Source organism: Cnephaeus nilssonii, assembly GCF_951640355.1.
Source record: "Cnephaeus nilssonii genome assembly, chromosome: 9".
NCBI classification, from domain to species: Eukaryota; Metazoa; Chordata; class Mammalia; order Chiroptera; family Vespertilionidae; genus Cnephaeus; species Cnephaeus nilssonii.
In genome coordinates, this window is record NC_137080.1 from 75,529,260 (window position 1) to 75,547,196 (window position 17,937).

The 17,937-nt window shown below is 37.7% G+C and overlaps 1 protein-coding gene across 1 annotated transcript in view; it reads right to left on the reverse strand.

Annotated features, from left to right (window-relative positions):
- Positions 1-2,537: 2,537 nt before the first annotated feature.
- MLIP (muscular LMNA interacting protein) overlaps positions 2,538-17,937 on the reverse strand; it is a gene marked incomplete at its 5' end in the record, with an annotated part of 249,001 nt that continues 233,601 nt past the window's right edge. Inside the window, one exon of the mRNA XM_079781369.1 lies at positions 2,538-2,669. Coding sequence (XP_079637495.1) covers positions 2,664-2,669 — 6 coding nt within the window. The 3' untranslated portion in view covers positions 2,538-2,663. The remainder of the gene's footprint in view (positions 2,670-17,937) is intronic.

Below are 17,937 nucleotides of genomic sequence, written 5' to 3' on the forward strand. Positions count from 1 at the left end.
CCTTCCCTCTGAGGCCTGACAGTCTGATGGATGCTTCCCTGTCTCTGGGTCTGTTTTTGTTCATCAGTTTATGTTGTTCATCATTTCCCCTAGATGTGTGAGATCATGTGATACAAGAAATACACTTATAAGAACCAAAAATGAGACAAGCCATAATGGTTATGCTGAGAGGCAAATGAATCAGTCTGTATTGAGTTTCTTTCTGGGCCAACAGTTCTTCTGAGTCCCAATTTCAATGTCAAACAGTTCCTTATGTGTACATAACAGCAATGATATTTCAGTTCTGGATGGTGGACAAATGGTGGTGATGCAGGTCCAGCCGTCTCTGGTTTGGTCCTGGGCATCCTTCAGCGATGCACAGCTGCTGTCTGCTAGTATGGCAAGGCGTTGTCAGCGTCTTCCATCTCTGGACTGTTTCTCTTCTGTCTTCATGGCTGGAGCAGTCCTGTGGATTCCTCTCTGTTGCAGGAATCCACGTGGTCTTGGAGTTGTTTTCTGAAAATATACAAACATATTCTCGACCAAAAGTTAATAAAGGAATCTTTTCTATAAATTTGACTTGGGATCCTTTTTCATTTTTTGCCCAAATGATTTTCCTCTGGCTTGTTTTGACATCATGTGTGTTTTTCATGGGTGTCTTGAGCTGCTGAAAGGTGTATCTTTGGAGGTGGAGGTCCCAGGGTCCGCGGGTCTGCAGCTGGGGTAGCAGGATATTGCCTGGAGTGGATGCTGGGTCACCGGACAGTTCCAAGGCCTGTCTTGTTGGTGGTGTTGATGAGTTTCTAAAAAAGGCCGTTCTCCTCTCAAGATGGCATGGGCCATCCGGGGAGTACCCACAGTTGTGGTAGTCTCTCCTTGTCAAGGAGAGGCTTTCTGCCAGCCCCTGCTGCTCCTGCGAGATTTAACTTTCCCTCAATCACTCTCACACACCCCACGCACAACCACACACACTCCTTTCATACCCTCACTCACTCACTTCCTCTCTCTCCGCTCCGTCCTGCCAGCCGCCATCTTTCCTCCTGTCTGGGGCCTGTTCTTATAAACATAAAATATGGATAATAATATTCACAGGCTCATTGTGAATGTTAAAGAAAATTCACGTGACCCACTTGGTGTGGTATCTGGCATATGATAAGAGCACAGCGAAAACTAGAAATTATTATCAGTAGTCTAAAGTGGTGATTCACGCCATTTAACAGGTTGATGGAGAATATTTTATTTGGAGGAGGAGAGATTAGCAGAGAAGGTTACTAAGGCTCCACTGGTCTTCACACACTAATTGAAGAGATGATGAGAATTTTATATTTCCAGGTGCCAAATGATGACTGACAATGAAACACTCCAAAATGGTGGGTAGAGAATGGAGGCCAGTTCCTCTTCCTTAGGCAACTCTCTCTACTTTGCCCTGAGTGGGCTGATGGGCTGATAAAGCAGTGGTCTGAGAAAGCTCTGTGGCTCAGACAGAGTTGACACAAAGAAACTTGGGATATGTGCAAAAGGTTCCTCTACTACCAGGAGCTCACTATCAGAATTGCAATGGATTCTTCCTTAGTGTGCCTTGGCCTAGGCTCCAGGCTGGGCAGAGGCTATAGCAGAAAAACACTTACAGAAGCCTAGGACAGACTACTAGGGTGATGACTGGGGGGAAAAACTGAACATGGTCAGTATATGAGCATCAGGAGTGCGGAGGGTGGGTTCCCAGGATTGTCATCACAGTGTGGGTTTGCTCTGTGGTCTCTGCTACTTGCAAGATTTTGAATGTGGACTGGCTTTGAAATAGCCTTCATAGGAATCATGTGGCAATGTTGGAGACATTGCAATGATGTGATGCTCAACATCGCTGGCCTGCCCCTGACACGTAGCCGTAGCCTGTTCTGACAGCAGAGAACCCCAAAAGAATGGGAAAACAGTGTATGTTATGCAAAATACCAACTCCCTCCTACCTAAGATCTCTCCAGTAAACACCTCATTAACATCTCTGGAAAGCAGACAGAGACTTTCTTTTTTTTAAGTTGTTGTACTTTTTCTTTACATGTTAAAAAAAAAAAATGAAGCAGCACGGCCAGTGTGACTCAATGGTTGAGCGTAGACCTAAGAACCAGGAGGTCACAGTTTGATTCTAGGTCAGGACACATGCCTAGGTTGTGGGCTCGATCCCCAGTGCGGGGTGTACAGGAGGCAGCAGATCAATCATTCGCTCATAATTGATGTTTCTATCTCTGTCTCTTCTCTTCTAAGATCAATAAAAAACATATTTTTAAATAAATGAAGCAAAGGGGAATAATATCTGATTTAGTAAGTAATGTATGCATTAAATAAAACTGGTGTGGAAAAAGTCACAACCATTTCTGTTTAAAACCCATAATTTTTTTTTATTTTGTTGCTAAATATATGGGCATCTTAGTACTGCTGTCAGCTTAATAGAAGGCATTAAAGACTCTAACAGTGGTGTGAGAAGCTGTAGGTAAATCTCTCCTATGCTGGGTACAATTGAGTACTGAGATGTTATATGCTTGCAAGAATTTTTTTTTTAGTTCCACTGCTGCACTGCTAAAGGGAACACTAATAGTGAAGAAAAAAAAAAAGTTAAATCTAGTAAATGATTAGCACCAGCACTCCAAAAATCTTTAGCACAGCCTGGGTTTTCAGCTTCTGCTCCAACTTCATTGCTGAAAAAAATAAGAAAAAATAGCAGTCAGGCGATGGAGATAATTTTTAAAAACACACCCAAAAATGTATACATTAACATTTGGGCAAAGCATTTCACATTTTAAAAAATGGTTTATCCTTTAAAAAATTGTATTTTTCCCCCTCGGTAGCTGTTATACAATTAATGGCATAAAAAAGACATGCAGCTCAGCTTCGCATCAGACGGATCTCTGGAGAGCTCACCAGAGCAGTTCCGGCCTCCTGCAGAGGGTTAGGATAGCTTTGAAAGGCCAACAGCCATGAGGAACAGCACTGCCACATCCCATCCACAACCCTCCCCTTTCCATCACTTGCCTGCTGCCCTCCCTATCTTTTAGCATTGACTGCATCATCCCTTGAAATGTAAATTCTAAAACAAGGGGGTAAAGTGAACTGGGATTGAATTAAGCCCAGCGTTTGCAAAATGGAACATTACAGAAGACAGAGAAAGCAAATGGAACGCTTGCCTTTTTTTTTTCTCATATATTGATTCAATTGGCTTTATAATGTAGTTATGCAGTAGGGAAGTGATTCTAATAATTTATTTATCCATCCAAGCTCTATGTATTTCTATTTGATAGGGGTTAACTGTCTGGAACAGGTAAGATAAACGTAACTGAATGGAGATGGATATTAGCAGATCATAGAATTCAAGACAAGAGTATAAAAGAAATTGTTGGACATGAGACCAAAAGAGAAATTTAGTTCTAAAACATTTCTCTGCTATATGCTTTCAAGAATGGGATAGAATGACACCAATGGAAGGAAATGGACTTAACTTTATTCCAGGTGCCAACTCAGGGCCGTCAATGGAGCCTTCCAAAGTGGTTGGGGAGGCTCAGAGAGGTCAGTTGCTCTTCTGGAGGCAGCTCTCCCTGCTTTGCCTTGGGCTGAATCATAGCGTGAAGAGGCCGTGCTCTGAGAGAGCCAGGCACAGAGCTGGCTGCCAGAAGAACATGGACTGTAGGCAAGGGGGAAGTAAAGCAGACAGGAAACCTGACCAGGGCATGGCCACGGGGCTACCCAGGACTGTGAAACATGGATACATTCTGTATCATTTAGGGAGAAGCTGCATTTGTTAGACTAGAAAAGGCGTTAGAGAAAGAGCTACTAAAACAGGAGTAGCTCCATTACTGCACTGATTTGTTCTGGCCAAAGAAAACCAACAGTCACAACATAAGTGAGTTGTAGCTTTCACCATCTGGGATTCTCAGAAGCTTTAATGAAAGGAGGAAATGACTAAATTACATCTCCTCCTCTTTCTAACAAATGAAAACTACCACTTATTTAGATTTTCCTGAAAGTACCAACATTTAGTAGCTAGTATTATAAGAGCGTTAACGAAATCAGCATGACTTGGCTAACAGTTATTAAGTGCTAGGTGTTTTAGATGCTAAGCACTTTATATGCATTAATGTAGATCTCCACCATAATCCTCTGAATTCACTTTACAGAGAATTAAATCCAGGCTGAAAAAGATTAAGTATCATGCTCAAGGCCCCTTTATTTGAAATTAAGCCCTAGTCTTTCAATGTTTTCTATTTGTTTTTGTGGTTCCTGCAGTCATTTGTTTGTCTTAGCCATACTTAAAACATATATCGTGTCTGACTCATCACCAGGAGACTTTAAACAGAAGATATATAAGGAGATACTTGCAGACAGGGTTACCACGTTAAATAAAATATTGGATTAAATGCCTTCTAAATTCTCTTTCGGATATAAGATTGAATAATTAAATCAGACTGAGGACAAATAGGTAGTGCATCCTCTGACATCATGCTGGCAAACTCAGCACTGTTTCTCAGCCGTCCACAACCCACTGGCAGAGCAAAGTCACGTTTGGAACCACAACCCAGCAGCTGGCTTGAAATGCTGGCCTATGCTATGACAGATACAGTCATGGTTTTAGACATTTTGTGAACGTTTTACTTTCCTTTGCCAATCTCAATATAGGTAAAGATCTAAATAACTTGAGAAAAACAAAGGTTGACAATTAAGAAAGATAAAAAATCATTAATAATCATTAATAAATTCTTATTTTCAGACTAGCATCCTGACAGTTAAGGCTCAGTAATTTATTATATTGTCAGTAGAACAACACACTTTTTTCGGATATAAGAAAACATAAAGAAAAACTCAAGACATTTAGAAAATCATTATTTTGAAGGAAATCAAATTCCAAAAATAATTTTATTTAGAGTTTACTTTGGGTAATAAGTGACATCGTGTTGTGAAGCTTAAAACCAATGTTACAGAAAGCATTTATTTTACTAAAGAATGTGCTATGTACACTGATTTTCCATCCCCTTTTAATACAAAACCCTCTGCGCATACTCTTCTCTGCCAAATGAAAACAAATTTATCTACATATGTGTTCTTGTAAATATGGAACCCGACTTCATGCATGCAGAACAAAAAGCAATTTTCAGAAAAATGTACATCATAATATTATTAATTGCTACATATTTATTTTTTCCTGAAAATTTTTAAATGTATTTTGGACATTTATATAACCACTAACTTCAGTGCAAAGACACAAGATCTTGCACTAAAATGTATTGTCCATAAGCCAGAAGCTATAAAACATTCAGTAATTAAGATCCTATAAAGACAGCATGATTGATAGAGAATGCAGGTGTAATGGATTCTGGAGAGCATAGCATTGATTCTGGGGTCAAAAACATTAAATACCACTCTGGCTAGCTTTGCTCAGTGGTTAGAGCATGGGCCTGCAGACCCAACAGTCTCAGAGTCTATTCCCAGTCAAGGGCACGTGCCTCTGTTGCAGGTTCCCCAGCCCAGGAAGGGACACGTGCCAGAGGCAACCAATCGATGTGTCTCTCTCACATAGATGTTTCTCTCTCTCTCTCCCCCTCTCCTCTTCTCTCCCTTCCATTCTTTCTAGAAATCAATGAAAAAAAAAATGCTCAGGTGAGGATTAAAAAACACACCAAACAAATAAACAACAACAAAAAATATTTAATACCAGGATGGCCTGAGCTCCAAACAGTTTTTAGCATAGATCTTACATTGTTTGTTTATCTTAAAAAAAACTAGCACACAGAGGAATGTTAGTCATTCCAGTTCCCGCCTTTTGCTCAGCTTTGCCATGACTCACTACACTACAAAATCCAACATCAATCTACTGAGATGACCCCAAAATTGGAGAGACCCCAAAATTGTCAACCACTTCTCTCTCCTACAGTAAATTCAACCAAGACCCTAAGAAAGGAAAATAAGTGGGGCTTCCTTCTTCAGAGTAAGACTCTCTCAGATTTCAGTTCTGTCCCCCCCCGCCTCGTCAACCAAGTATAAGGACAGACAGAAATTAAAAATAAGAGGCTTAATTCTCCTGTTCAAAATAAGGGAAAGATTCCCTATCCTCTGTTCTTAGAGCATTTACTTTAGAAAACTTGTCACTCTGAGTACATTCTCCATTCTTTAAAATGCACGTAAGTCCTTTGGAAAATTACAGGGGCATTTTGTCAGCTGTAAGACTCAGGAAAGTCTTTCTCAAGGACTTGAGAACCAAGTAAACATCCAAGTGAGATCGCACCCCTTTCTCCTAGTTTCTGAGAGGGGGCAAGAGCTAATTTTAGCCGATACCTAACTCCACGTTGTAAAACTACCTCCTGTCGTCATAAAGATATGAAAAGCTTATTTTTCCTTTGTGTAAAGCCAATTAACTGACAGGTGGTCACCCCACTTACCAGGTGATAAAGAATAAACTATGTGTAATGATACATGGTACTGTCAAGCCCTCTTACTTGAGGATGGATTGGATTATTATTTATCTTGAAAACATGTATATATAGCTATATGAAGGGTGGGATTTTTTTCCTGATTTGGCAATCTCTTAGCGATGGTGGTGCATATCACATTCTGGTTTAATGCTTATTCAACTATAAAGTTGTTTTCTTTCTCTACTGCTTTTGTGAAGAGGACTTCTGAGTTGATAGAGTGTTTTGTTTGGTATTGTTGTTGTTATATTTCCCCAACACAGACTGGGGCTTACAACACAAGAAAGTCATTTTGACAGCATCCTTGCCTGCCTGCATGGTGCTGTCTATTCAGGAGCTCATATTAGGTGTCTTTATAAGACACATTTACCCTCTGTACAGTTGTTTATCAAAACATATGAATCTTCTTTTAATTAGCATTTATTACAATAGCCATATTCCAAGTTCTTGCCTGAAATTACCACCTGGAACTCTTAAATCTGAGATTTATCAAAGCTAGATTTTGAAAAATAGTATTTAGGACAATTGCCTAAAGGGAATAGAGTGAGCCCATTCTTCTTGATAATTTCAATTTTACCCTTGAATCAAACCAGAAAATGAGACTGGCTTTCATGGACAAGTCACTTATTTTCTTTGTTCTATGTTGTCATCTGGAGAAAAAAGATAGAAGAATGAGATGCTTATCCCATTAGATTAGAACCTTAGACATCAGTGGAGATTCTGAAATTCAAAATAAAATGAGCACAATAAAAAGTTTAGACACACCAAGGCAGCAAATCATTTATAGTCCCCTTCCTAGCAGAACTGTGATCCTGCCAACCCTTAAATGTTGATCAAAATTTGCAAAGAGGAGGAATAAGAAAACAGGAGAAGAATTTGCCAGGTGTGTGTTTTATGGGCAGTTAGTAAATGATTAGCTCTCAAGTGGTGTTAATAAAAAGTAAATATGAAAGGTCAGAATCAAATGCATCTAATCATGTTTTGGAAATCAATTGACCCTCAAGTTAAAAATAAAAGAGGCCTAGGGCCACATGTACCAGTTGATATGAAAACGGTGGGTCTGTTTATATCTCTTTCCCCAGTACAACTTCCACAATTAAACCTGTAGAAAGAGAAGTGGGTTACAGAGTGGTGGTAGATCAAAGAGTTGCTGAATTCACAAGACATGATGGATATAATCAGAAATAATTATTGCTACTAGAATGTATTTTCTTCTATCTCAGGCAGGGAGTTAGCTTGAAATTAAATGGTGTTAGCTATATACCTTCTTGGAGATTGCTGCATTGGTGTGAATAATTGAAATTTATGAAAGTGACCTTCTTTGCAAATTGATCAGTCAGCTGACCACAACAGTCAAATCAATTATTTTGGGATCTCATCTGCTTGTAGATGGATTCATCAATGACCAAGTATTTTTTTACGTGCCTCATAAAATGCTAAATAAAACATTCTTTGGAGCCTACTAGCCCCCAGACTCAGCTTGCACCAAATGCTATGCCCAGCCTTACCCTAAGTATTTTCCAAACCTGTGTGGAATACATAGAAAACCAAAACTAAGTATTAGGTGTTACTAAAGAAATTATAGTGAATCTCAACATAGAACAGATTTCTCAAAATTAATCTACACAGGTTAAAGCACAGGTTAAACATTTACGGCAGATCAGAACATGTGGCCCACGTTTTTATTAATTCAAAGCATTCCCTGAAACTTTTTCTTTTATTTTTTTAATATTGATTTCAGAGAGGGAGAGAGAGATAGAAACATCAATGATGAGAGAGAATCATCAATCGGCTGCCTCCTGCACACTGCCCACTGGAGATTGAGCCCACAACCGGGGCATGTGGCCTGACCAGGAATTGAACCGTGACCTCCTGGTTCATAGGTCAACACTCAACCACTGAGTCACTCCAGCAGGGCTGAAACTAATTTTTAAATAATTCTCCTGCTTTTACTTTCAAGTTTTGTTTCCACAATTGATTGGATTGGTTTTCCCAAACCGCCAATGAAGAAGCTAGAATTTGAGGATCTCAGCTCCTGTTGAACATTTGAATCACCAAGATTTGAAAACATAGCAACCAATGTCGTTGTCCACCTCCAGAGCTCTTGATTCAATTTGCCTGAAGTGGAACTGTGCTCCTGTGGTTTTTACAAAGGAGGTCCTTATGTTCAGCCAGAGTTGACAACCACTGAACTAGATGATAAGTGGAATTGTTTTGAGTTAGTTCTTTTTCAATGCACTTTATAAATCATATGACTTATGAAAACAATGAACAAGTCAAATCAGATAAATCTGATATCTGTCTGTTTTAAATGAATTACCAAGCTAATTTTGAAAAACTAGAATCCATAAACAGTATAATGAAATTCAAGAAATGTGAGTCTGGTGGCAAGAAAAACAGATTGCTGTCTTTAGAAAATGGGAGAAACACTAAGGGGTAAATTTTGAGATCTGATGAAGGGTTTTTCAATAGTTGTTTATTTGGATTGAGTTGGTAATTGGGATGCTTTACTTCTTAGGCCAGAATTGCTATGTAAAAAAGGATAATTTAGCAGATATTTAAATAACAAAGAGAGGTTTGGGGGGGGAAACGTGGATCAATATTATAGTCTGACCACATATCATAAGAAACTATAAAATGTGTTAATGTCCCAAATGTAACACTAAACAATAGAAACATAAAATATCCTTTTGCTTAATTATTTACATTTCTTTTAATACTAACTTCCTAACTTACAATTGCTAAACTTCAAACTCTAGTTTCTTTTATTATGTTTTTTCATATATTCCAAATATGAGTTTGAAATCACTTTTTGACAATCTTGCTCACTAGCTTAATTTTAAGTTTTGTCTTTAGGGTTATGATAATTGGTGCAAAAAGTGTAAATACTACAATACTACTGCTACCTGTTGTTCTTGCAACAGTGTTTCAGCATTACCTAACATTCAGAAGTTATTAATTCAGTATTTATTATCCAACTGACTTTCTATTATTATATAGAAACATTTTCATTTATATAGATCTAGCCTATGTGAACTTCAGCCAATTATTGTTTGAAAGAAAGAGAACATCTGATTGTTATTTTTTATACATTCTCTTGGAATGTACAAAATTTATTCAACCATTCTCCTCTTCTTGGACATACTAGTATATAGTTGTCCGGTTTTTTAGTCTCACAGAATTTTCCACCATCTCACTGAAAGGGCTAGCACAAAGAGTTAATTGACAAAGAGTTAATATCATTAATATATAAAGGAAGTTTACAATGCAATAAGAAAAATATCACCATACCAGTAGATAAATGCATTACTTAATGCAAAATAGACAAAAATAACAGAAAATACAGGATTTTTAAAATGTAAATTAAGACAAAAGATAATTTCTCCTTATAAATTGCAAATATTTTAAAGTATGATTTTAAAAGGGAGACAGAATTAGATAATACAGATAGAAATGAAGATAGCCAGAGAGGGTACAGAAGAGGGCTTAAGAGCACAGGCTTCAGGCAGTCAGATCTGGATTCCTGATTGTGCAGACAGTTTCCAGCTATTTGGCTTTAGCTGACTTCCCTCAGCCTCAGTTTCCTCATCTGTAAGATGGGAATAATAATAGTACTTAAAATGTTTCATGAAGATTAAATAGAATAATGCATCAAAAGTGTGTAACATTTGAACATAGATTAAGCTCTCAATAAATTGGCAATTGATATACTACTCAATGCAGCAAGTGTACGTAGAAAAAGGTATCCAGACAGATTCCTAGTAAGATTGTTACAATTTTTCAGGAATGCAATTTGGCTATATGTATCATAAGTCTTCCATATGTTCATAATTCATTGAACCAATAATCCTACTTTTTAAATCAGAGATGTGATCAAGGATATAAATCCACACCTATTCTTAAAAATCTCTTTTCTATTTTAATAACCAATGTTATAACAGAGAGGCACACTGGTCCTGTATGATAAAGCTTCTAAAATTTGCAGAAATAGGGATGTCAATTTATGAAAAGTGAGTGATATGCCCTAAATTGTGGAAGAGATAATTTGGGGAAAAATATTTCAATAGTATATGGAATTATATCCTTCCTACTTCTTTTGTACTATGATCCCCTTGTCCCCCAAAAAATATTGGAGGCTGCAAAATTGAGCATGGTGCATTTGTGAGGGCATCTGAAATAAATGAGTGAGCTCACTTATTTCTTAAAGATAACTTCTTTATTTAAAATCACTTTTTTTTTTTACATTTACCACTTTGCCTGAGAGGATGTAGACAAAGAAAATATTGTTTAATTATTCTTGCTCCTGATTAACACAAAATTTTAAAAAAAATAAGTATTTTTTTCTATCTGTGGTACAACATTTATAAAAATAAAAATGTTTTAAAAATATTTGTATGTGTTTTTTTGTCTTTCACTTAAAAGGTTGAGAGTGACTAAACATTCACATGAAATTTAGAGGCTATATTTGAACTGGCATGCTACCTGCCATATGCAAAATTCACTTAGGGGTCTGGGAACCTAGATACTATGAAATACTGAGACTCAAGAGATACATTATAAGTATTATAGGACATCTGCTGTCCCTCTAGATAAAGAAGCTGCCCAATTAATCCAAAGAGGAAATCACAAAGACAGTTAGGATAGAAGGAGTTTGTTTGTAAATCAAGTTGCTACACACAGGTATCACCTTCCACGTTGAGAAGCAGCAAAATTCTACTTATTTAACTGCCAGATTCTTCTGAACAACACAAAGTGGGCCAGTTAATGCTTTTTTAAAAAAAATACCAAAATTTTATTAATATTTTTAAATGAGATTGTTTATTCTTACAAACTAATATTACATAGATATGGATAACTAGATCTCCAATTATATCTTATATTTACCTCTTTAGAATCAAGAGTCTCATGTTCAGGAATAGCCACCATTGGATGACTCAGCTTCACAGAGAAGAGGCCCAAGATGTGATGAGGGTTAGAAGTAAGGAGAAATAAATGATTAAATTTCACTTAAAGTAGATAGTTAAATAATAGCATAAGTATACTGAAGATCATAGATTTTATCAAGTGTAAACATTAAACTTTGATTGCTATTGAAAACAAAGAGATTCTTAACATAGAAAAAATGTTTAGCAGATGGTGAATTCTTTAAGCATAGGACCACATCCTATTTGTTTTTCTATTCCATATAAACTCTAATAATGCTGGCATATAGATAGCATAGACAGTTATTAAATGTTTATTGAATTAATTATTAAAACTCACTGATAGGAATCATAAAGAGAAACAAAGTTGTATTTATGTGTCATATCTCACAACAGGTTCAAAGTGAAAAATTCCAAAGCAGAAGAAATAAATCATGCTCAGATCCACAGTAAATGCAGATGTATCTATAGAAGTAAATGCTACTTGGGATGGAAAGCATTGTGCATTATTGTAAACGTTAATAACGTCAATACTCAGAGACTTCATAACCATTGCAATCTTATCAGGTGATGTTATTATAATGTCAAATACAACACTTTAACAGAAGGTAGGTTCTTCTGCTTATATAAGAATTTTGATTATTGTGTCTACTGAGCACTACACATACACTTAAACTTATTAATATAGAAGAAAGTCATAGACACACCAGAGAAAGAGACAGAGTCAGGGACACTCAGGCACACACCAAGAGGTGGGGAGAGCAATCATTTGTAATGAATCTATTTATTTCTTTTTTATTTTACCTTCTCTCCTTGCTCCAACTTTAAGGTAACCACAATACCTGTTTTGACAATAACATTCCCTGTTTCTGCTATTGTCCTGGGAAAATCAGGAAACAATTGCCCCACCTTCACTTTTAATAGAGTCCGTAATTGATCAAAAAATCAATGGAACAGTGACTACCTCCTAATCCTCCAGGGCAATTCAGAGGTTCCCAGAAATTTAGCCTTTGCCCCAGGAGGATGCCAACACTGGCTGCTGGGGAGGCCAAGGAGGTCCCGCCACACATTTCCTCAGACTTCCCTCTGTTCTGGCAGATGTGTAAAAATGCAGCCTGCCTTTATTTAAACTATAGCTTCACTAATTCCCAACCATTATACTCTGTTACCAACCATGAAATCCCCTGGGTAGCATAACATGAGGACTCCTTCTAACTGCCTGAGACCATAGCTTTAAATAGAAGTATAATCTGACTCCTGAGCCAACTAGAGATCGAAATAGCATTCCAGAAATCAGCTGAAAGCAATTATTTTCTCCTGTTCATCAGGATCTCCTGAGATTCTAAGCCTAGCATAAGATCAGACCCTATGTACCTCTCCAAATCTCAAACCCAAGGTATGGAGATAGCAGAATCTTTCCCATACCTAGGCTAAATGGTATAGTAATTATATGAGTCATCTAATTTTGTACAATGTCAAGTTTTCATTCTTCCTAGTCTCCTAAAATAGGATAGGATAAATATTCTGAAATTTGAAAATACTGGAACACTCCCAGTAAAATACTTACTGAGATTAGAAAAGCAGTTGAGTAATTATGTGAAATCTATCTTTATTTTCTATACTTCTTTGCAATATAGGCATTTATTCATTTAAATTTTCTTCATTTTAATCTTGAATTTCAAAAACTGTGTTAATTATCCTAATCAACAAAAGAGAACAGAAAATGACTGATTCTAATTCATTGATAATCCTCAAGTCATTTATATTTGGCTTTGTAATGCTTTTTTCTACTTATGATCTTTTGTCACAATCGGTTTGCCTTTTATTATCCTCAAGCTGACCAAAAACACTATATAAAAAGTGATATTATTAATGGATTTAGTCATAATCATTTATTATGTTCTCACATGGTAAATTCATTATACATATTTGTTTATTTAGCTTTATAACAGCCTAGTGAGGTGAGTACTAATTTTACCCTGTTTCACAGATGAGGCAACTAAAACTGAGAGGCAGGACATCTTATTGAAGATCCAGAACTAGCAAACAACACAGTCATAATTAGAATCTAGGGGGACAGTCCCCGGAGACTGTGCTTTCTAAGGGAATGTGAAGTGGGAGTATGCTACTGGGAAGATACGCAGAAGACGAGAGAGGGGAGACAGGGGAAGGGAATGATGTGCACCTATGTGCAAAAGGAAAAGCCATATACTGAAGGTAAGAGTGTCCCTTTCAGAGATCAAAGCATTTCAGGAGTGGCTGGTCTAGCTCTGAATGGCCATGTGAGAGACACCATATAATCGAACTTATCTATAATAATAAAAGCGTAATATGCTAATTAGACAGGACAACCAAATGACCTCCGGACATTATTCCGGACATCCTTCTGGATGACCTTCCGGATGAAGCCGGGGTGGGTGGACCAAGGCAGAGGTGGTTAGGGGCGATCAGGCAGGCAGGCAAAGTGGTTAGGGGCGATCAGGCAGGCAGGCAGCTGAGTGGTTAGGAGCCAGAGGTCCCAGATTGCAAGAGGGATGTCCAACTGCCAATGTCCACAGGGATCAGGCCTAAACCAGCAGTCGGACATCCCCCGAGGGGTCCCGGGTTGTGAGAGGGTGTAGGCCACGCTGAGGGACCACCCCCCTCCCTTGCACGAATTTCGTGCACCGGGCCTCTAGTATGTTGGACAAGGAAGCTGGGCTTCATTCTTCATTCTCTAGAAGCCATTGAAGTACTCTAAGCAAGAAAGGGAAATGTGTGATCAGATCTTCATTTCAAAAAAAAGTAAATGTGGCTAAAGAGCAAAATATGGATAGTGGAGGTGCTTGGAAGATATTTAAATAAAGAGAGAGAGAGAATAAAGAAGTTTTAAATTCAAGTATTGCATTAGAGAATAGACTCAAGTTTTTCTGGATGAATCTAGGCCCCCCCTACTCTCTAGGATGAGTAAAGGTAGACACAGTGGTATTTTGTTGATTGGGGAAGAAAAATTGGGAAATGTTGGAGAGAAATAATGTTGAATATTAATACCTCTGCTGAGTACAGAGATTTTGTAATGCATGAGGGATGCTAAGTTGGGAGGAAAAGTAAAAATGGTGCAAAAACCCTTTCACAGTAAGAATGGAAATGATGAACCTAAAACATGAACATTTTTATATAGGTGAAAGTCTTGTTATCTATATATAGAGAATATAGAGAGAGAGTGGGTGAATACTGAAGGACAAAGTGTCTTCTATGTCTCTTTACTTGGTGGTAAGTATGTTTGAGAAAAAATGAATATTTGGTCTCAAGAAAATAAAGTAAAAAGTTACTAAATTTTTTATCAAAACATTATTCAACATAGAATTGATGAAATAGAAAGTTCAGATGCAATGAAACAAAACATACTATAATTCTAAATTCAGATATTGAGTAACAGACTAATTAGACCTTTGCTCATTCACCACTGTGGGATCATCAACAAGTGGTATTTGAATAAAATGTTCAGTTAATTATTACACTTGATCGCAGCTGCCACCAAATGAATATAAAACCTTGAGAAGTGTTTGTTACCAGTGTGGGGCTTTCCCCTAAATGTCACTGTTTCTCCAGAGGTAACAGGAACTTTTCTGACAAAGTCAGATAAAGTTCACTCAAACCAACTGGAGAAATGAGAAACCTACAACTAGAAAAAAAGAAAAAATGCAAAATGTGGTTAAATCACTTAATTAAGTCTTTAATCTACCTGAGAAATGGGCTTCCAAGCTCTAGCTTTTGTGAAATAGCTCTCCCTTCTGTCTGAAGGTGGAAGTAGATCTTCTTATCTGCCAGAAATTATGAAGCTGACAAAGTGTTTCAAGAAACGTTCCCATTTTAAAATCACCCAGGGTGCTACACATACTATGCAGAATTCACTCGTGGGAATTCTTTTCTGCTGAACTGCATCCTCTTTTAAAACTCCTTTACTCCATTTGTCTACATAAGCTGTACCTTCTCCTTCGGTCTCCCAACCTAGATTTGTGAACTACTCAAGCTAGAGAGAAACCTTCCTAAGAACATCTCTCAAAGGGGGTGTGACAAATTACTATAGCAATTCCTATGTAAACTATTGCATTTCATAACATAAGGTTATCATTATGAGGTATAAGCCATGAGAAGACATGTGGATTCTGTTATTCATCTTTAGTCTTCTGCTCCTGGCCTGGGGCTACCTCAGCACAGACTAGACATTAAATGAGCATTGATGAATAAAGTAATAAAAGAAAGAATGAATGAAATGGTTATAGAAAACAAAGAGGGTTTTCTGACTTGCAGAATTAAAGAAGTCTGTATTAGTGAAGAATCAGGAAGTGTTCACTGCATTCTTAAAAGTCTCCTCATTTAGATGAAACTTTTTAAAGTAGAGACCTTTAAACCAGAACTATCACACATGTGTGTCCTCTTTGACCCTTACAGTTCTTCTGTTTTAAAAATAATTAAATTTTGGCCTGGCTGGCATGGCTCAGTGGTTGAGTGTCAACCAATGAACCAGGAGACCACCATATGATTATCGGTCAGGGCACATGCCCTGGTTGTGAGTTGTGGGCTTGATCACCAGTGTGGGGCGTGCAGGAGGCAGCCAATCAATGATTCTCTCTCATCATTGATGTTTCTATCTCTCTCTCCCTCTTCCTTCCTCTCTGAAATATTAAAAAATTGAATTTTGTTGTCAGTGTTTGAGGTCATATATTCTACTTGCAAGTTTGTGTTTCTTTCTCTTGAATTGCTCAAATGTCTCACTAGTCCTGAAATCATCTTGATCTGTGTGACAGCCTGTCCTTTTATTTATTTATTTTTTAAAATATTTTTATTGATTTAAGAGAGGAAGGAAGAGGGAAAGAGAGCTAGAAACATCAATGATGAGAGAGAATCATTGATTGGCTGCCTCCTACATGCCCCGCACTGAGAATTGAGCCCACAATCGGGGCATGTGTACTGACTGGGAATTGAACTCTGACCTCCTGGCTCTAGGTCAATGCTCAACCACTGCATCATGCAGGAAGCCTGTGCCTTTTAGATGAAGTTAATGCTTTCTATGTCAACACAGTCCCACCATGCCTACTAGGAGGAGGCTAAGTGTGAGAGGTCACCTATCGTGCTTATACATACACAGCTGGCTTACTTCACTTATTTAGGGGATCTGGCCTAACAAAACATTGAATTTTTTTAAACCCTGATTTACAACATATACAAGTGCATAGGGAGCACCAGGGAGTCTCATAAGTGTTGGATTTAACACAGGGGTTCTGGAGAGTGGTCTAAGAGTCTGCATTTCTAAGCGGCTCCCAACCGATGCTAATGTTACCATAGGTTGAGTAGGGAGTCCATAACCAACACTTTTGTATGAACTGATACAATTGATGCTTTTCAAATATTCATCTATTCACAACTGAAATGAACTATATTCGAAACGTTCTAATCAATCACATGGTACTGCAGTTGTATAATTAATTAATTCAGCACAGGTATTTTTTATTAAGTACCTGCAAATGTCCCAGACACTTTGCTAGATGTCAATGAACAAACACACTGTCCCTGCAGTAGAGTGGGAGAGATAACTATCAATTATAAAATTAATGAGGAATATTTGGAAAAACAACAACAGAAAAATGAGTTCTGAAGTAAACTTCAGAATGTACTATGTCCCCAACAGATAAATCTGACCCAGTTTAGAAAGATGAAGGACTCTCTTCCCAAGAGGCTGAAGTGTAAAGGATAGATCTCCTAACAGCAATGCACGGGACTGGAGAATGCAATGCGGGGCTAGTAACTGAAAAGAAACAGCAGGCTGAGTGGAAGACGGGGAGCACGTTCCCAGTGAATGGGCAAAATGAGTGTGAGAACGTCAGAAACTGAGGCTGGGGAAGTGCCGTGTAGGTATTTTGCATGCATCAACTCCACTTAGGAGGCAAAGGAGTACGCCTTGGAAATTAAATGAATGAAGGCTGTTCAATATGAGTTTGTCTCATTAACAAAAAAGACTGCAAGCTGCTGGAGGTTAGGGCCCATGATATCTTAGCGTTTGTGCACCAAAAACTAGTTGATTGATGTCATCACTAAAGAGGCTATGCCTTGAAGCAAAATGTGGGCAGTGTTCTTGAGTTTTACCATCATGAGGAGAGTTCTGATATGGGTTATAACAAAAAACAAAAAACAAAAAACAAACACCTGCTTTTAATGACAGTCACAAATATGCTACGTCTATCTATATCTCTTAAGAACTTCATCTGCATTAGCCTGAATATTTTTTTTTAAATTACAGAACACCAATAGCTTAAATATTTATTTTTAGAAGTTAGAGGTACAGCATCTATTTTTGGTGATGCTTGAAGGTTTATGACTTCCTTGATGCCACTAACTCTCTAGATGACATGGGGAAAATCACTTTGTCTCTGGGCCTCAGTTTCCTCAGCTTTCAAATCTGTGCCCTAACTCGAAGAGTTCCAGTTCCTCTTCCACTGAGATAACTCAGTGAATCTGTGATGCTTAAGCAAGAATTATTTGACTAATAAATGATGCCGTTTAGAAAAATAAAAAAAAGTTCTTCCTTTTTGGAGTCTCCTGCATTG